This window comes from Amblyomma mixtum, chromosome 1 (genome assembly GCF_055824585.1).
Source record: "Amblyomma mixtum isolate Tamu chromosome 1, ASM5582458v1, whole genome shotgun sequence".
NCBI lineage: Eukaryota > Metazoa > Arthropoda > Arachnida > Ixodida > Ixodidae > Amblyomma > Amblyomma mixtum.
The window spans coordinates 22,520,131-22,546,498 of NC_143012.1; the positions used below are offsets into that span (position 1 = coordinate 22,520,131).

General features: G+C 48.5%; 1 protein-coding gene across 1 annotated transcript; it reads left to right on the forward strand.

Annotated features, from left to right (window-relative positions):
• Window positions 1–790: 790 nt before the first annotated feature.
• On the forward strand, window positions 791–25,580 carry LOC149365705 (uncharacterized). The gene is made up of 5 exons (XM_089569095.1): window positions 791–888; window positions 4,131–4,310; window positions 7,748–7,943; window positions 16,529–16,746; window positions 25,145–25,580. Exons 1-5 carry the CDS (start codon window positions 791–793, stop codon window positions 25,578–25,580), a joined length of 1,128 nt encoding a protein of 375 aa, XP_089425221.1.
• The last annotated feature ends 788 nt before the right edge of the window (window positions 25,581–26,368 follow it).

Sequence of the window (26,368 nt, forward strand, 5' to 3'; positions counted from 1 at the left end):
GGGGTGGTAAATGGTTAGCATTTTTAGGGAAAATGTCATCATAGACAATTTTCATGGAAGATCCACTGGTTTGTGTGGGAAGTATATAAGACAGAACTAGATTTAAAAGTTCAAGTAAGTTTTTTACGAGTACTATCTGCGGGGTATGAAGGCCAGTGGGGTCCAAAGAAGGCTGTCGATTGGCGAAAAAGAAGGGACAAGGTGCGGTGGAAACTTGATTCATATATCCTGAGATACGTCTGTACAGTGAGAAATTTATAAAGGCTAAATTCGGGCTTCAAGGTAAAGCAGGTTGTTAGCTACAACTCTAGGAAGCCCAAGGCCCAAACGAAGCGCCTCCCACTCTACGTTTCGCACATTATTTCGTGCTTAGCAGTGCTAAACCGCTACCCAATTTTAGCTCTCTTTTTTTCCGAAGCGCTAGCTTTCTACGCCATTCAATTCTTGGCCGATCCCGCAGACTGCACGTGTGTGATTAGGATATTTGAAAACAAAAACAACTCCTCTTGCAAGCACAGCCTGTGAGGAGAAAACGAAGATGACGTTGTCGTCATCCTATGGAAATTTCCTTATTTATACCACTGTATACCTTGGCGCCTTTCTCTCTTTCCATCTTTAACTCTCCTCTGTCTGCACGTGGCAGCGGTGGTGGCTCGGCTCTAGCCAGTAGGCAGGTCCGTGCAATTTCCTTTTCATCCTTCTCTCAGTCACAACAACAACATGGCGAATCCCCCCACGTGGGTATGTGCCAATACAAAGAGGAGAAAGAAGAAGAAGAAAAATGCAAGCCATGGAGGTGGAGATCGGGGTTGCGCACAAGTCCCAGCCTCCGGCGGCCTCTGCCAAGTCGTACGTCGATGTATTCATTTCTAGAAGGCCAAGATTAAGGTACGTGACGACCTCTGACTGTCTACCGTGTGCTGGGCATTGCGCGCCACTAGTTAGGAGGAATGCAACTGGCTTGTGCTCTGGACCAGCGCAACCTTTCGTTAAGGCTGTTTTGCCGAGAATTTTTAAGGGCGAGAAGGATGTTACTGGTGCTCAGCGCGGTTTCAGCGTTGCTCCTTCATCACCTTGTGATCATCACAGGACAGAAAACTGGGCCGCCCGCCTTTCCTTCAATTGCATTTGTAACGAAGTTATGACATCGAGCTGAGCAAACGCAAATACCGTCTGATGGCCGTACTGTTGTCCGTGTGTGACAGGCTCTGAGAGATGCTGCTGACTCCTATGGCCATTACACGCTTAACTACGCCCTCCAGACGCCTCTACAGCTGTCTGATTCCTTAGTGGCATATAGTGGAGCGGCGATAACCGGCCCGCCAGAGTAGAAAGTCGCGGTATCTTTAATCGCAGCCTCGCAAATTTTCTTCGCGCTGTCTTCATGAGCTTCGGTGCCCTCCTTCAACACATGGACGGCAACGAGGCGACACTCGGAAGTGAAGCATCCCCATTGTCGCCAGCGACTGAAGACATGAGAATATTCGCCCTCAGAAACATACTTTACGTCGAAATGACATTCTTCCGGGCTACTTTGTGCGATTCCATGTGAGAGGGATAGAGTGAACGTTGGGACGAGGGAGACGCATAACATACCTGATAAGTTCTTGGCAATGTAGACAGGTAGCATTCTTTCCTTCCATTGGCTTGCTTTAGAATCGTTAGGTTAGCAATTATATTCGAGTGTACGGTTTCTCGCAGGTTCTTGCTCACGCTGGCTGGAGGCTGGCGTGAAATATTGTTACGCAGGTATTGCACCCGTGGTGCATTCGTCAGGGAGAGATATCTTGCAGCATACAAAAACGGCCTTGCGGAAGAAAAAACTGTTGACGTCTACAGACAACTTATTTACGTTGTATATTTTCAATAGTTTCTAAAGAGAAACCCTTCTGGCGCTACTATTCCAAGAGGCCGATTGCTGGCGTTGCTGATGCAGTGAAGAACCTGCTCAAATGGACGTGACAGCCTGTGTAGGGGATGGGCCCGCTTGAGGCTGATTTAGCGTAAAAAATATACGGGTGACGCACTGCTTCCTTCTTGCGCACCTGAACTCGTGGCCTCCTATAGGCCGATTCACACGACGGTCCGTTCTTCCGCGGCCCCGCGCATTACGTATTGATGCGTCTCCACACTGAGAGGCTCGCTGTCGGCCCGCGAAGATGCGTGCACTAGCTCTGGCAACTGGGCTAGCAAGACGGCGCAGAGGAATTGGGCAAAGAGCCGCACCAACCCTGCAGGGCCTCCTCTGCAGTTCATTTAAGTTTTTGTTTCATTCAATCGTACAGTCATGGGTCGGGAGGAAAAACCGATTCGACCAGCCTTGCCAAACACTTTAAAATAATCAGGCAACTGTGGTACACCCAGCGCGTCGTCTGCTCCTTTGGTGCGGCCGTCGGGTCCGCTTGACGTCATGGGATCGCAGGCCGCGCGTGGAGCGGGGGCCGCGGGCGAACGGATCGTCGTGTGAATCGGCCTTAACCGGCCAGCTTACGTTTAAGCTTGCAATGCGATTTCTTTGAGGCAGCTGTATACGTTCCCTGCGAAGTGTCTGTTATGGCGTGGAGGAATAAGAGCGACGTGTGAACAAAGTAGGCAAGAAGCGAGATGTGAAAAGGAAAGAAAAACCAGCTACTCACAGTGGTCTAAGGCAGCACGTGCTCGTCTCACCTTTCTCCGGAGTCATTGCCATCGCTCGGGCGCGGCGGCACCTGTCATGGGAGCAGCTGTCATTGCAGCGCATCGCTTGAGCGCTGCACGGAACCTTTACCGGCGTCGGCGTTGGGAGTGAAAAATCACGAACGTGACTCTGGCAGGTGGCGTCCAGAGGGCAACCTTGGAGGCCAGTGGGCCACCTAAGGGGATATGACTTTACATGACTTTACAGCGTTAAATCACAAACTACCCACCGTATAGTGAGCAAAGTGCCCACCCTGGCAGGTTGCAGTTAAATGAAGGATTGGTCGCTCGGGAAGAGCAACCTGTGCCCAAAACACCAACCGCTGGGAGCACTTGCATTCGCACGGCAGTTGCGCATCGCTTAACCTCAGCACCCTGTGGCACGATAGGTATGAGGGCTCCCAGGGATCTATGAATTGGAACTAGAGAGAGACCTTCCGCCTATATGGGAATTAACTTATTACTCTATCGCGTCATACCATAAGGCCCCGCAGCGGTGGCACAGTGGTTACGGCGCTCGGCTGCTGGCCCGAAATACGTGGGTTCGATCCCGGCCGCGGCGGCTGAATTTCGATGGAGGCGAGATTATAGAGGCCCGCGTACTGTGCGATGTCATAGCATGTTAAAGAACCCCAGGTGGTCGAAATTTTCGGAGCCCTTCACTACGGCGTCCCTCCTAGCCTGAGTCGCTTTGGGACGTTAAACCCCAATAAACCAACCACCCAACCATACCATAACGCGGAGCTGATGTGTCCGTTCCAATTTTTCGCGGCACCAGGATTACACCCCTAAGGAAGCAGAAATGGACCGTATGCTTTAAACATGGCTTTCAAAGGCGGTCGTTTACATGCGTGACTCTCGCAGTGGTCGCGAAAAATAGTTTGAAAGACCATAACAGTTGGAACGAGTTCTTTCATTCCTCAATTTTGCTGTCATTATAAAGCCAGCGCAACAAGGAAATATTTATTCAATATTTACCTTTTTTCTTACAATAACTACTCCTATTTATAGCCCTTCCAATGGCTGTGGCTCCGATAGAAGTAGTACGTTTTTGGTAATCCCCACAAACCAAACCTTTTTTTTTCTTCGTTTCATTTTCATATTTTGCAGCCTGCTATGCAAAACCTTTTACCGTATTTTGCCAACTTCTAGTTGAATCGGGCGCTGTCTCAACATATTGAAATAACAAACAACGTTTCGCTTATGAAACGCGTGCACTTTACCGATTAGAATATCAGCGCACACAATCATCCTTTCCTCTGTTTATACATGATTTCCCAAACCGTTGGTGGTGTTTAAAAGTACGAAGTTGAAGGTCATGACCATCTGGTTGTCCTGCACTCTTCCACAGGCACCTGCCAGTGTTTGATCTCTGGAAACGCGGCCAGAGTTTATAACATTGTATTTTGTTCTGACACTGCGCTCCCTGTTGGGATTCAATTTCCTTCGCACAGGTTGCTGTTAATAGGAATGTTCGCCGGTGCATTAATTCTCACCATCACTTGCCTGATCCTGAAGACGCTTTACGGCCTATCACAAACGAAGCAACGAGAGCTACCGAAGAGCTTCTACGATGCGGATAGTGCCATTCCATACGATTACGACGTGGTTCCAAATATACTTCATCTTGTGAGGTAAGCATGTCCGCTGAGCGTATTTTCTTCTGAGAAATATTTCGCTGGGAATTCTACGGAGCCGTATAGGATGTGTGATACTTTAAAGGTTTCATTTCACCAAAGATCTAGAAAATTGTCTTGCGAAAGCTGTACGCTCAGCCAGTCTGCTAACAGATTACTAAATCTGCCTCTGCTTGCTGCAGCCTACGCGGCATGCATGATTTTCGCAAATATTTGCTTTACGCTCATGCTAAGAAACCTGTCCGAAATCACTGATTTATTAGCGGGCTCCCTTGAAGCGTGCGACGCGACTCGAATTATGTGCGCCTGGATGATATTTTCTAAAATGTCACGCCCCACCACTGCGTTCGCGGTCTCCTCGATTAGTGTGTATGTGTTTTGCGTGATTTTCAGCTGCTTCTCCTGTACAACTTGCGGTCACTTAAGCTCTGAATCCAGCCGTCAAATCTCCGTTTCATTTATTCCTCATCTAACTTCATCGCAACATTCATCCCATAACTCTGCCGGCTGTTTGCCGTGAGTGTTTAGAACAATTAAAGAAGTTGCCCCTAATTTCCCCGAAAACAAACGGTCACGTCAGGTTCCTTTCATCTAGCATTCACAATCCACGACGGCGTAATACTTCGGGCCATTGAAAAAGATTAAAACTTCATAGCACCCATCTATAGTGCCTTTAGTGCCTTTTAACATATCTCTTTGCGCTTGCGGGGATGTTCGTTCACAAAGTACCTTTGTTTCGAACAATCAATAGAAGTGGCTGCTTTGAACTCTTGACTGTTTTGTCTCTCAGAGCACCTGCTAAAATGCTTGTCGCGGTGAACCTTTCTAGCTCTGACTTCGGACATAAATGGCACTAATTTGTTATTTTGGTTTAACTCTGAGCCTGGGTGGGACATTTTCCTGATTCGGTCAGGATTAACCGAAATCCTCATCGTATGGGACGATGTCGATTAAAAAAAGACGCTTCCACGACAGCTCCACTGCAATCTCTGGACTGCGGCGGATTGTAGACAATAGACCAATGGAGCACGCGGAAAGAACAGCGCTCTAAAAACCTTAGGGGAAGAAAGATAGCGCGATCCAGTGCAGCTTTTGCGAACGCGTTTTAAGCATGAAATGCTTCTAGCTCCCGTTGTCGGCAGTGTGGTGACATCATGTTGAGACCGAGAGCCAACATCCGGGCACTAAATTCCACTCATCCGGGCACTGAAACGAGAGCATCCGGGCACCGTACGAGATTTAACGAGACTCTCTAAGAGAGAAGGCCGCGCTTCCGCGCCGTCCCCAAGGATGGCGCTGCGGTCCCATACTCACGCATGTCAAAGACCGGCCGCCGGGCCTTCAGCCCATGAAGGTTTCCCCTTTGGCAGGCAGATGTATACACGCCCGCGGAGTATTCGAACGCGCTGCACATACATTCTTGTCAGGTCTGCGTTTCGTCGTGTCCGCGTACGCTTCTGCATCGTCCTGCATTTCATTGCCGCCAGCAATGGAGCCTGATGTAAGGAGAGATAGGAAGCGTCTTGCGGAAAGCGATCGCTTTGCGAGTGATACGCCACCGCAGAAGACTGCTCGCCCCTGCCGACAACGCCAAGATTATGCGGCCCCTCCCGAAAGCTACAAGGCCGCCACGGTTCGTGGCTGCCTACATAAGCCCGCACTGTTGCAGGCGATCGCTTCGACGCAACAAGAAGAGCGTGGGGTGGTGTGTTGAACACTAGACCCATTTCAGGATTTTGACTAGTACCATCTGCAACCAACGTGTTATGCCCGTAAACATTTCATGCTTACTCAAGTCTCGGTTACGGGAGAGGCAGAGATTTTTTTTTCTCTTTGATCCATCATGTTCGCGTACGATCCTGATTTTGAACGTAGTACGTGCGAGTTCTACGAACGTAATGTGTGACACTGAAGCCGAAACTAAAAAAAAATATATTCTGCGCTTTCTTTTTCTATTTGTGCTTTCACATCTTGAAAAAAAAAGACGAGAAACGAAAACAACACTAACCACTTTTTAAAAAAAAAAAAGACTGAATAGAACGGGCAAAGAAGCAGCGACGCATTTTTCATCCATTTTGTTTTTCAAGAGTTCCAGAGCAACCTTGCGACTGTGACCAGAAGAATTACTGTGAAAAATAAATTCAACACCGAAGGCTGACAAAGGGAGTTCAGCTTATGTTAATTACAACGCAGCGAGCAATGGAAAGAAAAATTATAGGTGTGACGTTTAGAGATCGGAATCAGGCGGAGTGAGTGAGGGAACAAACGCGGGTTAATGACATCCTTGTCGAAATCAAGAGGAAGAAGTGGGCTTGGGCGGGGCATGTCATGCGAAGGCAAGATAACCGCTCGTCTTTAAAGGGGTACTGAAGAAAAATCTGGAAATTGAACAAAAACGCTGGAAATAGATTCTCAGATTGTCATTACACCGAAATCTAGTCGGCAGTGCACATATTTTTCAGCGGATGGAGAGAGAGCGCCAAGCCCTCCCGGCCGGCGCGAGGTGAAGAGCGTGACGTCATGGCACCCTCCCGCGCCGACAGATATGGCGACGCCCTTCGATGCATGAAACCTTGCTTCGGACTGGTTTTGTTGTTCTTACCAACGTTCATGGAACTAAGTTTAGTTCCATTAACATTGGTTGTTACTGCCTTCTTCAGCGCGTATAATGGCCATAAATGGGCCACCGGTTTTTCGCTTCGTCTCCTGTCGCTCATAAGAAAACTTCCGAGTAATAAATTTGCTTTATTTTTTATTTAGAGTGACAATTCTGCCCCTCTCGGCATCTGTTTGTTGACAACAATGGTTCCCTTCTTAACCACCAGATGGCGCTACTAGTCTAAACATCGTCGGGCTTCTGTTTTAAACGTGAGAATGTTAGAAATGGCGTAAGGTCCGGAAAAAATAGCTGCATTTAGCGTACGTAAGCGTGCATACGGTTATGGTATGTAGACAGCATCGATTAACATCTTGACATATCGGTGAACGCCGTGAGCAGACGACGAGCGGCCGACGCGATGGCAATCGTGCTTCTGCGGGAACGGTGGGCGCGCGGGTGTATTGACGTCAGTCGCAGCTTCCACAGGCTGCCGCGAGATGCAAAGATACGGCAATAAATCGCGAAAAAAAAACGTGTTATCCGCCTTTTTCGCAAACTGCTTGTCACATTTATCAATTTTAGCAGTCAAGCTCTTTTGGAGCGGTTCTTTTACATGTAAACACATGTAAGTTAGGTAGGCGGATAAGATTAAAAAATTTGCGGGAATACTGTGGCCGCAACTGGCGAAGGACAGGGTTAATTGTAGAAACATGGGAGAGGTCTTTGCCCTGCAGTGGGCGTAGTCAGGCTGATGATGATGATGATGATGATGCTCACATATATTCTATGCTATAAGTAGGCAGTAATCGCGGCGTTCGCACTGTTTTGAACGCAGGCGCCGACAGCCTGAGCTGACATTCATGGACGTGGTCTTCCTCCGTTCCATGTACCTGAACCACCGGCCTAGCGCCATCATTGTGCACTGTGACCCGTGCGGATTCACAGGGCCCTTCGTTAACTGGACCGAAGGCATCAACATTACCTTCAAACCCTATAAATTTCCAACACACATCTTTGGAGTAGAACTTAAAGTAAGTAACAAATTCCAGTCTCCGATCAGCTAAGCTCTTGAAAGAAGCTGAGAAATCATATCGAACCTCTGCCACCGTTATGTCAATGGGACGATTTAAAAATATTACTTCTTGGAGAGACATTCTAAGCTTTGATACGAAGCTCAAGCGGTATACACGCCACAAAATGTAGGTTCGACCACAGCATTTTTTCTTCCATGTTTGATATATCCCTACCATATCTTTATTTTTAATTGTGCCTAATTTCTTCTTGTCTGTTTTCTGTGGTTTGTCGTTTTTTTTTTCATTAGTGCTTTATGCCTCATTGTGACACTATATCTCCAGTAAGACGGTCAAATGCTTCTGTGCGATGTTTTGAACCACGGTCGCAGAATGGGTTGTGGAACCAACCGCTGTGCTGTGGGCCCTCCGATTACGAATTTCTCTGATGCAGACTTAGAAAACTCACCTCTGTACATTACTTGTAGTGTGCGCTGAAAGAATATCCAAACGATGCAGTCAGGTTGTGGATTTTTTTTAGACGGAGCGCATACGTCTGTAGTGGCATTATAGTGAGATGCTCTTTGGAGGGCGAGATGTCCTTGGTGGTTCTTCTAATGCATGCTTTCTACAACCGGTGGTTTTCTTCCTTCGATGGCGTTGCTGACGCGGTAATAAGCCTGATTTCTAGGTTACTAGAAATGAAGAATACCTCCTTCTCTTTTTATAGTCACCCCGGGGAATGGCTTAGAGGTTAGAGAACTCGGCTGCTGAGCCGAGAGCACGGCCGAAAGCGGCGGGCGTACTGCTGGACAACCGCCGAGACCGATTGTTGCTACGCCACCGCCGAGTCAGCTCAGTTCTTCCTCGTACACCGATACGGATGGTGTCATGATATTTCTCGTTTCATATAACATACGTTTCTTAGGGAGGAGGCTAGTTCGCTACAGATTTTTGAACCGAGTGTCCCAGGGAAACACTCGGACCTTTGTGGATTCAGCCTTTGTGGAATCGGCGCTCGGAGGCGCGCCTTCGTTTCTTCTGGGGTGCGAGTACGAGTCGCTGCCAATTTGCGTCTCAATTTTCGAGACTATGACGTCAAAATGATGACACCGCGAGACGCTGACCGCGGAATCAACCAATTCGCAGCAAGGTTGCTGTGGCTAGTAGCAGGACTCCACCCTGGAAGCATTTAGTTGCACAATAAGGGACCATATGCAAACATTTTGCTGTAAACACGCCGTTAATAAAATGAACAATGTTTTATTTTTCTAACAAACTATGTTTCAACTCAACAACATGAAGCAAAACAAGAAGCGTCCTCAGTTTTGATATGAAGTTTGCTCTTCAGTCCCTTTTCTTCCCGCGAGGGTACGCTGACGCTGGAAAAACATCGGCTAGGTTGCGCGAGTCCGCCCGACTCAAAGAATTCAGCCTTATCCATGCACTCACATATTCAGCCATGCCCGACGTGGTGGCTCAGTGGTTACGGCGCTCGGCTGCTGACCCGGAAGATGCGGGTTCGATTCCGGCCGCGGCGGGCGAATTTCGATGAAGGCGACATTCTAGAGGCCCGTGTGCTGTGCGATGTCAGTGCACGTTAAGGCCGATTTACACGACGGACCGTTCGCCCGCGGCCCGCGCACTACGTGTGCATACGTCAGCACTTTGAGAGGCGCGCTGGATGCATGGATGGATGGCGGCCGACAGCGCGCCCCTCAAAGTGCTGACGTATGCACACGTAGTGCGCGGGCCGCGGGCGAACGGTCCGTCGTGTGAATCGGCCTTTAAAGAACCCCAGGTGGTCGAAATTTCCGGAGTCCTTCACTACGGCGTCCCTCGTAGCCTGAGTTGCTTTGGGACGTTAAACCCCAATAAACCAAGCCATAATGAGCCATCGTAAGCATGGCAGCCAGAAAAAAATCAGGTGATTCGACGGCTGTCTCTCTTTTTTTTTTTTTACACATGTAGAATCAAGGTACTGCGTGGACGTCTGAAGTGCGGGGAAAAATCTGAAGGCAGTGATTTCTACGGGTCTGCCGAGATCAATTTGAAAGGAGCGCTAGCTCGGCTCGAAAACCGACGAAGGCAAGTTCGGGCACTCCTCCGGATCTTGGACGAGGAGTACGGCCCGTACTCTATGGGTACACGAGGTACACCACAGGGGGCGGTGTTATCCCCGCTCCTTTTCAACATCGCCATGATGCACCTGCGCGGCCGACTGGCTCAGGTGGATGGCATAAAACACGCACTCTACGCAGACGACATTACAATCTGGACCACCGAGGGGAGCCTTGGGGAGATGGAGGACCGTCTTCAGCAGGCCGCCTCCATAGTCGAAGCATATGCTGCCGACTGTGGTCTCCAATGTGCTCCCGCCAAATCAGAGCTTCTACACGTCAGGACAAACCACAAGGACAACACGTCTCTACACATATCTCTGTCGGGCGGTCCCATCAGAGAAGTGGCAGAGCTCCGTATCCTGCGTCTGTTCATAAATAACAAACTTAGGCCGGACTCTACTATAGCGAAACTCAAGAGCATAGGTGAACAGGTAGGGTGCATGATCCACCGTGTTGCCAACAAGCGGGGTGGTCTGCGGGGCAGGGACGCGCTACGGCTCGCCTATGCCTTCGTGACCAGCCGGATCCTCTACGCCGTGCCGTACCTACGCACCACCAAACAAGACGAGCGCATTGACGCCATCATCAGGAAGGCAACAAAGCGAGTACTGTACCTCCCGGTGGCTACCTCAAATGCCAAACTGAAGTCGTTGGGAGTGGTAAACTCCTATCAGGAGTTGCGGGAGGCCCACCTCGTGAACCAATATACGCGGCTATCGCAGACAGTTCCTGGGCGCCGCCTGCTAAACCGCTTACACATCCAACACACATGCATACCAGAGGGGACGGAGAACATCCCGGTGCTGTGGCGCCACATGCTCTGGGTCGCTCCGCTCCCGCCTAACATGGACCTGGCTTCACATGAAGGCAGACGACAAGCGCGGGTTCGCACGCTTGAGAGGCAATATGGATATAAAGAGGGCGTCTACTACGTGGACATCACAGGGCCGTCGCCCGCGGGATTCTTCACGGCTGCCGTAGTGCACCGGGGAATGAATGTCGATGGGCTATCTTTTCGGGCCCCAAATTCAACACGAGCGGCGGAAGTCGCAATAGCTCTCGCTGCCACCGATCCAAAATCGAAAACGGTTATTACAGACTCTCGCCGGGCCTGTGAACATTATCTTGCAGGCGAAATATCACCTCTTGCCTCGCAAATTCTAAGACGCGCTCCCGCCGATCCAACTCGCACAAAAGTGATCTGGGCTCCTGGCCACCAGGGTCTACGAGGCAATGAGGCCGCTGATGCGGCCGCCCGAGCGCTCACACACCGGGCTCCTCATCCTAGCTCTCCTGGCTCAGAAGCTCATAAACCGCTTCTGCGGTTCCGCGAAATCCTAATTCATTATTGCGACAGCCACCGTCTCTACCCGGCACCTGCCAAGGGGCTGAGTAAGGCGGAGGAGCGAACTCTGCGGCGCCTGCAGACAGGAACTCTTCTCAGTCCTGCTATAGCAAAACACTTCGATCCAAACACAGATGGGCGCTGCCCGCATTGTGGAGAGATCTGGGATATCTTTCACATGGTGTGGACATGTACTCAGAATCCTCACCTTCCCCCTTTCCCCACCCCACCCGAGAGGCATGGGAGACTGCCCTTCTCAACTGCTCCACGCTGGAGTCCCAAAAGGCTCTGGTCAAGCGGGCGCGAGACGGGGCCTCGTCGTGCGGTGTCCCGGACTAAGGATACCGACCATGCAGCAGGGTTTTTTAACCCTCAAGCTCTCTTTGAATATTAAAGTTTTTCACCACCAGCACCACCACTGGCGAGTCGCAAACGTTGCGTGACCGATTTCGGTCAATTGGTTAAGTTTCCGAAGCACTTGTAAAGCGGGGAGGGAGCGTAACAAATTGATTTAAACCTGTCGCGCGACCTCCGCGTCTCGCCAGCGTGAACCCGCCCAGCCTGTGCTCTCGGTCGGTGCCTGCTATAGATGGCAAATGTGCTCTAAGGGCTATACGTTGTTCTATTTATTTTTGCTGAGTAAATAGCAGGCGACCATGAATAATAACCCTGCAGCAACCGCCGACATACGGGGGCAGACCGGTGCAGCTGCTGGGAGCTTGCAATCTCTGTGCGGGAAATGAGAGCCGGCACGCCCGGTCACTGGGGCAACAATCGCTCTCTGCCTCGTAACCACTGATGCCGCCCACTTCGGTCTAAACACTTGATGTTCATGTTGTTGCCGTTCCGTTCAAATGATGCTCGGATGACGCCGCCGGGGATACTGCGGTGGCGAAAGTTTAAGCGAAGGAAGCCCGTCTTCGCCGCCGCCTTGTCTTGGGGGTGTCTCGCCGGAAAGCGCGCACCTTCTGCGACTTAACTTTGACAGTGGTCTCCGCAACCCGCCGAAAACACTTGCTCACAGTCGGTTGGGCTACGCCGACGTTTACGTCATTTCTTACGGTGCCTTGAAACCCACCAGCGGCGAAGAAGCGCAGCGCTTGCCGCTCCACTGACCGTGCACTCACCCGCACACCTCCCAGTTCAAGGGCGAATTCGTCGCACAGCCATAGTGCAGTCTCCTTTCTATGTCAAAACGTCGAAACAACTCGTCCCGCAGTGTCAAAACCGTCTTCATGCACCTTGCACCGGGCTCACAATGCCCGGTGCGTTCGCTGCAACTTGCACCGTCACGCTTGCATACTGGCTCACGCGGGTGCCGCAACCACCGTCGACATATCGGCCTGCCGAAGCAGTGAGGTCGTCGCGCCATACCAGCAGCTGATTTCGTTCACTCAAGCCACGGTTGAGAGCAGCACAATAGTGACGCGGCAAGACGTTAGGCACGTGATGTTTTTTTTTTTTTTTTGTATTTCGCGGGCTTTCTTTGGAGCTCCGTAAAAGAATAAACGTGATGGTTACTTTACCGCAAATTAATGGAATGGGGGTGTCTGAAGGTGCTCTCCAACTTTGCTATGCACATCTGCTGTCTAAAGTCAGTATTTACGCATTTAGAAAAATTATCTTGATTGCTACATAATAGCAATACAAAAAAATAGCCTAGACGCGCAAGCCGGCTAGTAGCTGTATGGAAGAGGTTTCCCTGGCATACCCCAAATGTATTATTTTTTAACCCTTGGCTGAAGTTAGCCTGGACACCCTGTATACGTGTAGCTGACTAACATGCTTCCTTTCTTTCCGATCGAAAATGCTTCAGTTAATACCATAACACTTTTACTTGTTGACAGACTCTACATAGCAGCAAAACATGGCTCACAAGAGCGTGACGGGCAGGACATCCTCTGCCAGGAATGTACTCCTTTTTTAACGCTATAGCGTTAACGGCCCCCGTCCTGTAGAAAATCCGGTGTCGGCGTTGTGAGCGAGAAATTATGAGCACGGTTCTGGCAGATGGTGCCCAGAGACCACACCTAGATCACATGACCTTACGGTGTCATAATAAGTTGCCCACTGGATAGGAAGGAAACTGCCCACCGTGGCAGGAGGCAGTTAAATTAATGATTGGTCAGTCAGGGAGAGCAACCTGGGTCGCGTAAAGCCCACCACTGGAGACACCTGCCATCGCAGGCCAGTGGCGCATCGCTTAACCGCTGCCCTACTGCGCCAGGAGGTATATGAGGACTCCCAGGGATCTATGAATGTGAAGTAGAGAGTGACCTTCTGCGCATGTGGGAATTAACCTCATATATCACGTCATACCCTTAATGCGGAACTTAAGTGTTTCCTCCATTTTTTTTTCAATACCTGCGACCTTCGACAGCCGCGACTACAGATCGCGGACAAGAACAATGCTAGGAAATGAACATTGTAAACATTGTAGCCCTGACAGACTATGGACGAAGGAAGGACGAGACACACACGGCGATGAACTAACAGCTTTAATATCAAAAGAAGGGGCAATCCGCACGTTTTATGCAGTACCCAAGAAGCCAGTGATTGTAGGGTACATGCGCAAATCAAGGCAAAAAGCAATAAAACCAGAAGAAACAGGGGAAGCGCGCAGGCGCATATAGAACCCACACTGCACAGACGCAAAAAAAAAAAAAACTAAGAGGGATTAACTTATTCTGGTCGGCCAGGTATTTGGCACGCCCCTGAGGACACAAAAACCAAAGAGCGGAAGTGAAGGGCAGATGGGGGGAAACTTAATAACAACACTTGGTAAAAAGAAATGTACAGTCAGGGACAAAAGTCTCCGGACCACGTGTTCCTCAAACGAAGCTTATAGCTCTACTATCAGACAGCGGTTGGAGACCGCACTAGTGGAGATGAAAGAACAAAAAATTAACTTTTACCTCTACAAGTGTGGTCTCCAGCCGCCGACTAATAGCAGTGCTATCGGCTTCGTTAAAGGAACACGTGGTCCGGAGACTTTTGTCCCCGACTGTACACGCTCTGCAGTTCTTTGCAGTTTGATTATGACACAGATAAAAAGATAAAAACAATAAAATGCAAAAGGCAATGACATTAAAATCTCGGAATACGGTGTGAAGACGTACTATCGGGGACAGAAGTGGTATACTCCACGCGGCGGGAGCCGGAGAAATGGAAAACTGCGTTGCAGCGCCATCTACAGGAGGCGTCTCGGACTCAGATAGCCAATCTGTGACCTTTATTACCAGCAGGCATGTCGCTTGGCTCGTTTCAATCTTTCAAAAATGCGCTGCTTCCAGGACAAGTTAGCCACGGGCGCGCGGGCATTTCATCCCACTATGACGTTGCGCGCGCCGGCTCTCGAGCCGTATCTCGACCGCGAGTTGAAAAAAAGTAGAAACAAAGTGAAAAGAAGGTCACCAAATTGCTCCTGCTTTTCCACCATGTGAGGGCGGGCTGACGCATACTTCTTGTTGCTGCACAGAATCGCCACAGGACTGCACAGGACTGCCAGTACGTATAGTTTTCTTTTTTTTTTACCAAGTGTTGTTATATGTTTTTTACCCATCTGCCCTTCACTGCTGCTCTTTGGCTCTTGTGTCCCGAGGGGCGTGCCTGATTTCTGGCCGACCAGAATGGGTTAATCCCTCTCGGTTTTTGTGCGAAGCATATTAACGTAGGTTTCGGGCCTTCGCGCGATGCCCGGCGGTGGCCACCATTGACCCTGAAGTAGGGTCACGTGACATCACGTCACGTGGTGACGTCACACCGGCTGCAGATGGGGCCTCATATCGCTCCGTCGGACGTCGCCCGGCGGAGCCTCCACGCTTCGGTTCGCGCCGTCGCGCGCGACGCGGCGGCGGCGCCACCATCGCTGCATCACGTGATATGTGACGTCACGCCAGGGATGAAGCGGCGCGCGCCCGCCGTCGCGTCAGTCTCTGTGCCCGCAACCGCGCCAGCGTCTTTGCGCCGGGCGTGTATGCGGTCAAGATGCCTCCAAACGCTAAGGACGTTAATAATAGGAATGCCCCATCCACACTGAGGCAGCTGCTTAACATGCTTCGCATCCACTGGGCTTAACCTTGATAAGCCTCCAATTTTTTTTTTGCTACTGTGTGGTGTGGTTTCAATATGCGCTTGCGCGCTTCCCCTTTTTTTCTGTTTTTATTGCTTTTTGCTTTGATATGTGCATGTACCCTATAATCACTGACTTCTTAGGTACTGTATAAAACGTGCGGATCACCCCCTTTTTGATATTAAAGCTGCTAGTTCAGCGCCCTGTATTTCTCGTCCTTCATTCGTCCCTAGTCTGCCAGCGCCACAATGCTCAGAATGTCAAACCATCTTGCCCAGCAACACACCCTGCGCTAGGAAATCCAGTGTCAAACACTTTTGATCTGGCTTTTGGTAGCTGCTATCTATAGCAAGTGTACCCAGAAGAACTGTTCTGTGCAGCTGCAAGTCACCAGCTTTGCAAAAGTAATTTAGAATGAGACCATGCATATGGTAAAAGGCTGTTGCGCGAGCGCAAGTTGCACTTCCAGCAGCAGGGGCAAACTCTAGAGTGTGTCTTTTTGCAATAATTTCAAACACTGCTTCGGGAATTGTGAATTCTGTTCCACAACATCCCTGCACAATGAAATCATGCTCGGAAGTAAAGCAGGTGCTAAATTTCCATGACATGGCTTGGAACTGGCGCCAGCTTACTGACTGCAATATCCACCCAGGAACAGCATTACCCAGGATCACATTACCTTAGAAGTACTCCGCATCGAAGAGAGGCGTTCGATTCACTCGCACAGCGCTGGAATTTCGCACTGACTGCAATGGCATCAAGCATCCGATAAAAAAAACAGTAAACAGAAATTTCGCATTTCGGATATGTAGCAGATTTCTTCGTGCCAGAATCCAAGAAATCGTTGAGCTCACAAATACAAAGAAGGGCCAGAGATGGCCGGTCCACATGTAGAAGATCGTTCATTTATTCTTTAAAGTTGTCAGTGTGGGCTTTTAGTAATACGCAGCAAGAACTTGCTGCTAGTGGGGCCAGGCGGTGGTACAGCATTTGCAACCATTAATTTTTCAGATGTGAGGTTTTATTATCTGCCGTTTCCTAATGCCTTCGTTTTGTCATAACGCAGGAAAAGCACCACGTAACTGACTTTGCCCGGATGCAGATCCTGAGGCGGCACGGCGGCATCTACCTGGACTGGGACGTGTTTGTGGTCAAGTCTTTGCGGCGCTTCTTGCGCTACGAGGCAACGGTAGCCTGTCCGCCTAACGGTTGGATGACCATCAATATCTTGTTCTTCCACAAGAACTCCCGCTTCCTCAGGATCTACATTGAATCACAACGAGGGTGAGTAAGAGTCGCAGCGGTGGCCTAGTCGTTTTAGCATCCGCCTCGCATGCGGGAGGAGAGGGGTTCGATCCCCGGTGCCGCTAGGCACCCACCGGTGATTCAATTAGTTCAAGGTTTCTCCTGCCTGGTGCTCGGCTTCTTTGGGATGAAATGCTTGGGAAATAGGTCCTTAGCTCCACCTTGAGTAGAAACAACAAACTTCTGCCATGGCGCTCTTTGGCCACAGAGGCCCTTGCGCTCTGAAACCTCATCATCATCATCATCAGAGCGAGTACCACCCGGCGCTGTGTGCCAAATAACCCATTATTTCATGCAGAACATTTGCGCAGTTTCCCCGCAGGGGCATCTGGTACATGCAGATGTTGGTAAGTTGCGACACCACTGGTTCCTGAGAATCCACAGGGACATCCCCTCAGGGGGATGATAGTGAGCAGTGCGTCACCACGGACATGAGCACCCACGCTTAGCCGCGCGTGGCTCAGTCGAGTCCAGGGAAAAGGGGATCCTGGTGGTTGAGCCGATGCTGAGCGTTTGGACCTTAAAGGCCCCTCGGCGGAGGCAACACACCACTTTGCAGTGGTGCGTAGCTGCAGCTTCCTGTAGACGGCACCTCCGGCCTGACCCGACCGGGGCAATGGGCAGTCGCCTTTTCCTGTCCTCGTCTCCATCTTTTGCTTTCCTGTTATGCGAAGCATACTACTTTAGCTACCACTTCAGCCCTTCACCGTGGTTATGCGCCTCCAAATCACGTGATACATGACGTCACACCACGTGACACGATGACGTCACGACAGTGGAGAAACGGGGGCCCACCTCGCGCCGTCGCTGTGGTTGTGCGCCTCCAAATTACGCGACACGATGATGCTTCGCATTCTCCAGGCTTAACCAAGTTAAGCCTCAGCCATTTTTTTCTTTCTCACGGCTCTCCTGTCTCCTATTCACTTTGTGAATTTTCCTTCTTTCCTGGCGGCGAGGGTTAACGTTGTGTGGCCTGCTGCACTGTGTTGCGTCATATTCTCTTATAGTACACGCTTGCCCTCTCTTGGAGTACACTGTTTTTACCTTAAAAGAACGTTGTTCTTTTCTTACTTTGAATTACATGCCCATTTCTTCTTTTTGACCTGGACTGCTATGTAATTAACTCGCGTTTGTTCCCAGACTGATTATTCTCTGTTCTTGCCTCTTGACGCCACGACTACCATTGTAACGCGATGGCGTTAAAGGCCCCGTTGACTAAAAAATTTGGTGTTGGCGTGGTGAGCGAAAAATCGCGAGCATGACTATGGCAGATGATGCCCAGAGAGTAACCTAGAAAACAGGTTGGTTGGTTTATTGGTTTGGTTTATTGGGTTTAACGTCCCAAAGCGACTAAGGCTATGAGAGACGCCGTAGTGGAGGGCTCCGGAAATTTCGACCACCTGGGGTTCTTTAACGTGCACTGACATCGCACAGTACACGGGCCTCGAATTTCTCCTCCAAAGAAATTCAACCGCCGCGGCCGGGATCGAACCCGCGTCTTTCGGGACAGCAGCCGAGCACCATAGCCACTGAGCCACCGCGGCGGCCTAGAAGACAGGTGCGCCACTTAGCTCACGTGACCTTCCGGCATCGTTACAACCTGCCCACCGAATAGTAAGCCAACTGTTCAACGTGGCAGGTGGCAGCTAAATTAAAGAGTGGTTGCTTGGGAAGATCAATCAGGGTCGCACAAAGCCCGCTCGTGAGATCTACTGCCATCGTCGGGCAGTGTTGCGTCGCTTAACCGATGCACTACGGCGCCAGGAGGGGTAAGAGGGCTTCCAGTATAAAGCAGAGAATTATATTCTGCATATACAGCAATTAACCCGTTTTGCTATCGCGTCGTACCCTTAAGGAGGAGCCTAAGTGTCTCCTTCAATTTTCCAGTTCAGTATTAGCTTGATGCGTTGTCCTCGATTTAAACTGAACCCTTTTCATCAGCCTTTGCGCCGCTGCTCTCATTGGTTAAACGCTGGTTATATATACCGTTTACATACTTTACTCTTCACGGCTATTGGTGAACTGTAATCCCTCTCTTCGGAGTTGTTGCCAACTGCTATCCAGCCCATTCTTATTCCTGTAGGTACTTCGTTCTCGCGTGCCTGATCTGTCCCTAACTATTGATGCATCTCTTAACGCAACACTACTTCTCTGCCTGCAGTAAACTGTTGTTTCCTTCCGACAGTGTTGAACGTTACTTACTATTTCTTCATTTTAATTTTGTTTCTCTTTTTTTCAACTTCATTTGTCTGGATGCTCGGTCATGGTTTGGAATTCAGCGCCTGGGTTACTTAGCAATTTAATTTCCTCAGAAAAATAGAGACTTGAAAAGTATTCGTCATTAAATTTTGTCTACAATCTTTCCCTGCTGAATTCCCTGAGTACCTCCCTTAAAAACGCGCTGAACAGTACTGGAGCGATTGTTTCTTTACCTGATTTCCTCATTTGTATTATATAGCCTCCCTTTGATGGGGTGGGGTGATGGGGTGCTAGAGATACTTTTCAGTACATTTACATATGCATTTTTATTATCCCGAATGCCCACTACCTGCATGACTGCTGCGACTTCGACTGAGTCAAACGTTTTGTCGTAATGTATGAAGGCTATACGGAGAGGGTGTTTATACACTTCTCATTTCTCTACCACCTGATTAATGCTATGAATATTGTACTGGTACTGGTCGATAAAAATCGCCTGAATAGGAGGGGAGGCGCTTTGCAGACAGGCTTCCATGGAATCTCTGGCGAAGGCGAGTGTCATCCTTTCATCGATGAATGCGCTCGCTGACGCGCGTGCGTCTGTGGACGTCAGCGGCAAGCCAAGGCTGCCTTAACAGAAAGCACTTCCCCAGAAGGGATGCCGGGTGCGCTAGTAAAGCTTCAGGACGGGAAGCGCGATTAGACGAGCCAATCGCTTTTGCAGAATTCGCTTTGTGCGTCATATGGTGCAGCTCAGGTTTATGACTTTCTGAGAATTTGTGTTTTTGGTGTTGGACGCAGCAAGCAGCCAAGGCGAGCTGATTGAATGTTCACCGGATGTGAGAGGGACTCGTGAGGGTATTAAACTAAGCCCCGGAGCCCAGTCTATCTGTCTGGGGTAGGTTTAGATGCTCCGAATCTTCGGCTATGCCGAGGAGGGATGATTTTCCTGCTAGCCAGATCCACCTCGCGTTTTATTGGACCCAGCTTGCTGTAAATTTGTTTTTCTTGTAACTGTGTTGTATACAAAGCTTTAGATACTTTTGCCAATATTGCACCTCTTGCTACGAGTCGTCATTTAAGAAAACCCTCGCTGACGGCGCACCGCAGGTGGAAAGGAAGAAGCACGCAGAGGCATCACTAATATAGACAGTAGTCGAGTATTCTCTCCTGAACCCAGTTTTGCCGTTTGGTTGACAGAAGTCTGAGGTTAACTAAATCCGAAGAGCGACTACCTTTCTAAAGGCCTATAGTTTTTCAAGTGTTTGACATACCGCTTCTCATACCATGTCCAAAATTCTTGGGCAAAAATATTGAAAAGGGGAAAATTGTAAGACACTGTTATAGAAATATCTAAGGTAAGGGTCTATTGTTTTTATGTGGAGCGAAATCTTTCTTTTAAAGTGACTCCATAGCTAGAATCGAAAGGTTAAGACTGCTATAGAAGACCAATGGGGAATTCTTTTGACGGTAGCAAAAACATTAATAGGAAAAAGATACAGGACTTTCACCGGGTGATCGACGGATAGGTTTAAGAAGATGACAGGGTTCTTCCAAGATTCGAGTACTGTCAAGGTCGTTAGCTACTGCGTACATGGAGCTTCATGTTCGTCAAGCAAACTCTTATCACCGTCGATAAACAAATCTGCAGTTGCCTGATGCTCAGCCACGGATTTCCTCGATTGAATTGCATCTAAGGCTTACCTCACGTTCTCTTTTTTAGCTACGGGCTGTCCGATCCGTCTACACCACTGAATTCATCTTTATCGCTCGGGTTCCTTAGGCTACTGAGGAGATTTAGGCTAACTTCTGCGACTATATTTAGTCTTATCCATATTGATAATGATACTGCCCTCCTTGTCCGCTGCGCGCGAACACGCATATGTCTTACATTTGTCGTTCTGACAAGACATTTTAATAGAAGTTTATGACTGTGTATTTAGATGGACCCTTACCAGGAAACATGAGTCAGGCTAGCGATGTGCTCTAGTTGGAAGTGCACAGGTAAATTACATGGTCTATTCTGAAAGTAGTAGGACTGATTTTTTTAAACCAAATTTATTCAAGAGAATACTACAAACGATTACCATTTTTCAAGGTAGCACCCTTCCGCACCTACACGCTGCTGCCTATGAGTTCTACATTTTTTGTACGCCTCCAGGAACCCCTGGACCGGAATGCTGTTTAGCTCCCTTGTCACGGCCTGTTGAACCACCTCTACCGATCCGTGATGTTTCCCCTCGAGCGTCGATTTTATTCTCGGGAATAGAAAAAAGTCTGGCGGGGTCATGTCGAGGCTGTAGGGGGGCTGAGGCAGCGTTGCCGCCTTGTGCTGGGCAAAAAATCGGGGTCCTCATTCACATGGTGAAGAAGATCCTACCGGTTGGCCTTTTCCTCCTCTGACAACACTCCCGGCACCAACTTCGCGCACGCTTTCCTCATGGATAAGTTTTCTGTCACGATCTCAAAAACTTGGGTTTGAGGAATGCTGAACTCATCAGCAATTCTGTGATACTCATTTTACGATCACTGTTAAGTAAATGTTTCACTCGCTACACATTTTCGTTGGTCTTGCTGGTCGAAGGGCGTCTGGAGCGGTTGTCTTCCTCCACTCTTTCCTTACCTTCTCTGAACAGCTTCTGCCACTCAAAAAACACCTGATCTACCCATGGAAGCGTCACCTTAGGCCTGCTTAATCCTGTTGTGAGTCTCTTTGCCCGTTTTACTAAGATTTACTCAAAATTTGATCACGTGTCGTTGATCGAGCAAGCGCTCGACTATTCTGCGTGACGAGACGTTTCGACAGGGGTTCACAATACAAGTGACCTCCTCTCTTCAGAGGCCGAGAGCCTACTGCCGATTTTCCCCAGCATTCCCAATATCCCCCTTCAGCGATCCTGCACGCGCAGACCAGCTTTCTTCCGCCCGTTCGCCCAGGAAAAAACCAGTCCTACTACTTTCAGAACAGACCCTGTATTTCCTCTTTTTATCACAGGCGCTCTTCGCCTTTCTTGCCTGACTCCTTATATGATTTCATGCGATGACCATCTCCGTTCTGACCAGTTTCACATAACGTCATTCTTTAGAGCCTGATTTCTTGAAAATTAGCTTAATTGCTTGAACCGTTGAACCTCAATCTGCAAAGTATTACGCAATTCCTCCTCCTCAGGTAATTGTAGAAACACAACTGCTATGAAAAATTGAATGAGCCAAGAATTTTTCTGTGGTCTGGCCACATATGTTTTCATAGCCTGATGCAGTAAAAGAAAGTAAATTCAGTAGTTCTTGCGCTTCTCACCACCAATAGCGCGCTTTGATGGTGGACTGATGTCACGGCGCTCGAGATCAGTACACATAGCGCTCTGGTACAATGCCCGAAGTTTGAGGTTCCATGCCGCAAACAGCTGCTGACTTTTTATGAAGTGGATATTCTTCTACTCAGACTTGAATGCGTATCAAGGAAATTCGGGGAAGGGGGTAAACAAATTCGCAGCCCTCCTCTTTGGCAAGCCTTTTACCAGCCCTTCATTTTTCCAAATACGATGTTAATTATTCAAGTACCTCGTACAAGTACCTCGGCGTAACATTAAATAAGCACCTTAGTTGGACTAGTCACGTCGACAAAATTTGCGCTGCTGCTGCAAGGAAACTTGGCTTCCTCCGCCACAAATTAGTCTTCCCCACAGTCCGTGAAGCTATTAGCATACAACACGTACATTCGACCTAAACTTGAATATGCTAGTGTGTCATGGGATCAATTTCTCAAAAAAGATATACATTCACTAGAGATGATACAAAGAAAAGCAATCCGCTTCATTTTCAACAGTTATCATCGGAATGCTTCACCGTCCGCCATCATGTCTGTAAATAATATTCCATCCTTGGAAAAAAGAAGAGCACTCGCTAGGTTAAAATTTCTTTTTTCACTTTATCACCAACAGTTCAATTTCTCTTCCAAGGACTACCTGCGCCCACGCTTAACCCGGCATACTAGGAACGTTCATGACCACAGCCTTACGCCGTTCTTTGCCCGTACAAACCTTTTTAAAAACTCTTTTTTTGTTCGCACTATCACTCAGTGGAACAGCTTGCCAGCTCTCGTCTTTTCTGCGCGTAATGTTCATGATTTTGAAGAACGCTTGTCCCCTATCATCTGAGTTCTGTTTGTAATCCTACGTCTGGTGTTTTATAATATTTCTTCCTGTTTTTTTTTTCTTTTTGACAATGTTGTTCATACAGCAACCTTTTACTTTTGACTGCCTTTATGTTGATCATTCAGGTGTTTTGTAGTGTTTGTCTGTTTTCTTTTTCTTTTTTGTAGTTTGGTGTGATCTTTGCCTGTTGTTAAATTGCCCACTCTGCATGGCCCTCGGGCTGCAGTATTTTGTAAATAAATAAATAAATAAATAAATAAATAAATAAAAACGGAGTAATTAGTAATTAGCAGCAACCGTGGGGAGCCATGCGGCCAAAAAAGCTATGCACGCCGCAGCGGTGGTTCAGTTGTTCTGGCGCTCGCTGCTGACCCGAAAGACGCGAGTTCAAATTGGGCCACAGCGGTCGAATGTCCAATGGAGGCGAAATTCTAGACGCCCGTGTACTGTGCGATGTCAGTGCACGTTAAAGAACCCCTGGTGGTCGAAGTTTCCGGAGCCCTTCACTACGGCGCCCCTCATAGCCTGAGTCGCTTTGGGACGCTAAACCCTATAAACCAAACCAAACAAAACAAAAAGCTATACAGGTGCCTCAGTGCCTTTGCAGTTGAATAAAAATTCTCCCCCGTTCGGCGACCAACTCAGAACTCTCTGTCTTTCTCTTACTTGGTAGGCAACTACACCGGATGGGCAATGGTCCCGTGTTCGATGCCTGCATCACCATGAATCTTTCCTCAGCTAATGAAACTCCTGTGCAAACTGTGCAGCTTTTGAAGGCTTGGAGGTTTATTTGCCACAGAGACTGTTTACAATCAGAATGAAGAAATTACCCCAAAAAATTGTTAAAGGTCCCTGAATAAGTAGAGTTGAAAAATATGCAATGGCGACACCGGAGGGGACGTGACATTGACAATCATAAAGACATTGCTGCTATAAACAGAACACTATACTTCCAGAGAAGATTTATACTCTTATGCGATTAACAACAGGCAAAAGGCACAGATATCAGAATACAAGAAATACCTACATGTTATGGGTAGCACATAGCTGTTTCAAAATAACAGCAACTTATCACGCCTTCCTAAGGAGCTACTGCTTTATATGTTTCTTGAAGGAATGGAAGGTAGTTTTGGCTTTTGCTGTTGAAGGTACCACTGCAGAATATCTGTAAATTGCAAGGTGTAACGACCATAATCAGGTTTTGTTTTTGGTAACAGATAGCGATGACATGTGGATGATGCCTCAGCTCGAACGGAAGAACTGAAAGAGGGAGTCAGTATAGTTAACGTGTGGTGATGCAATTTATAAATTAAGGAAGCAATATTAAATGTAGCCAAATCGATGGTCTTGGGTATGTTCAAAGATTTAAATAGTGTGTCACTGGAACTGTATGAAGTGCTTGTTGTTTAATTTATGCCTGTAGATTTTGTCAATGCTAATGGGTAAATAGTTCCTTATAACGTATTTACTCCACATTTGGGGATTCCCCTGAAGACTGGACTGACAAAGTTACTTATTGCAGCTAACTACTACCTACTGCATACGTGCTCGATCGGTGTTGGCGCATTTTTACTCGTCCGCAAAAAGTTCCGCCTCTTTTATAAAGCAAAAGTGCACAGATGCGTAAACGAGGCAGTGGCAGGGTTACTGCTGTTCCAGCATTGCCAAATGGAATAGAGTAGCAGAAATGAAAAGGCGCCGGACGATTTTCCAGGTACTTAGTTTGGGTAACACAAGACGACCAGAAAGAGGAAAGACGGGACAAGACTTGCCTTCTGGTCACCTTGTGTTAGGATATTACGACAGAAAGGTGTCCGCAAACTAGGTCAGCAATAAATCTCACTCACCTCACACACGTTCGCGTTTAGTGTGACTCCGGGGTTACGTGGAGAAGGCAGTCGCCTTATTTTCAGGCTGTAGCCTCTGTCTCACCTGATTACTCTGCCCAAACGTTGAACGCTGCCTACGCTGTGACGACGCCGGCGTTGCAGGCTCCGCGCGGCCAACGTGTATCTTATTTGCAGGTTTAACGACTCCAGGTGGAATTATAACTCATGCGAAGTCCCCACAAGGCTGCTGGCCCTCAAGCGGAAGCATCTGGTGAATTGCATGCACTACAACCTGGAGTCCAACCTCGACATGCTCAACGTTGTGTTCCAACCGCATGGGTACCCAAACTGGCGGGATGCTTTTGCAATCCATCCCTATATCAACTATCGGGTAGACTCTCCCCATGACGCTCTGCAAAACAAAGCCTTCAGCGAAACAAACGTCAGGGACCTGGACAATGCGATGGGGCAGATGTCGCGATCGGTGCTTTTTGGTACCTCTGACTTCGTCGATCCGAACACGCCCGTGCTGAGCGTCGCCGAGCTGGCCGCCAGAAAAGACAGGGGCGAAGACCTCACAAAGGTGAGGCCAGGAAATGCAAAGCCTTTTTACCGCCTTTACGGCCAATAAACAGCCAATAAACATGTAAAGTGTGTGTGCTAGCAATTCCGTCGTCTGTGGAATTGGTCAAAAACGGGATGTTTTTTGACGCGCGCATCCTGCAACACCATCGGTCGCCGCAACATGTGTGGCTGTGACATATTGCTACGCTTTAACTAGACTCATCCCGGGAATCGTTAAAAACAGGTTCATTGGTTGGTTAAAGCGTTTAATGTTTCGAAAACTAAGCTCATGTCTTTCACCAACAAGCCAGGTATTCCTACCGCCTACTCTTTGATAACAATAGCAAAGAATTCACCACAAGTTACAATTATCTTGCCTTTAACCTTGAATCCGACTTATCATGAAATCATCATATTAATCTCACTCTTGCTTCCGCCAATCGTACTTTCGGACTTCTTAAACATAATTTAAAGGAGGCCGCAACACATGTAAAGAAACTAGCGTACACCACATTAATCCGTCCGAAACTCGAATATGCGTCTGCCATTTGGGATCCTCATCAGAATTGTATCATCCGTAAGATCACAGCCCTGCAAACCCTGCTGCACAATTCATCTTTTGTGATTATTCATTTTGCACCAGCCTCGCCTCATTGAAGACTAAAGCCGAGTTAGAAAACTTAGCACTGCGCCGGAAAATTTCCCGTCTTATCCCTTTTCCATAACCTTTACCACCATCCTACCCTTCATGGTGAATTCTTTCAGCCACCGCCAGTTATCTTTGCACGTCGTGATCATCCTTACAAAGCGAAACGCTTAAACTGCCAGTCATCCCATTGTGCTTATTCTTTTTTA

Bases quoted from the DNA above. Each gene is read 5' to 3' on its own strand.
- LOC149365705 (XM_089569095.1), top strand. From the start codon at position 791: ATGGAGGTGGAGATCGGGGTTGCGCACAAGTCCCAGCCTCCGGCGGCC. The intron at 4,311-7,747 runs GTAAGCATGTCC...TTTTGAACGCAG, and splicing joins AATATACTTCATCTTGTGAG to GCGCCGACAGCCTGAGCTGA. The intron at 7,944-16,528 runs GTAAGTAACAAA...GTCATAACGCAG, and splicing joins TCTTTGGAGTAGAACTTAAA to GAAAAGCACCACGTAACTGA.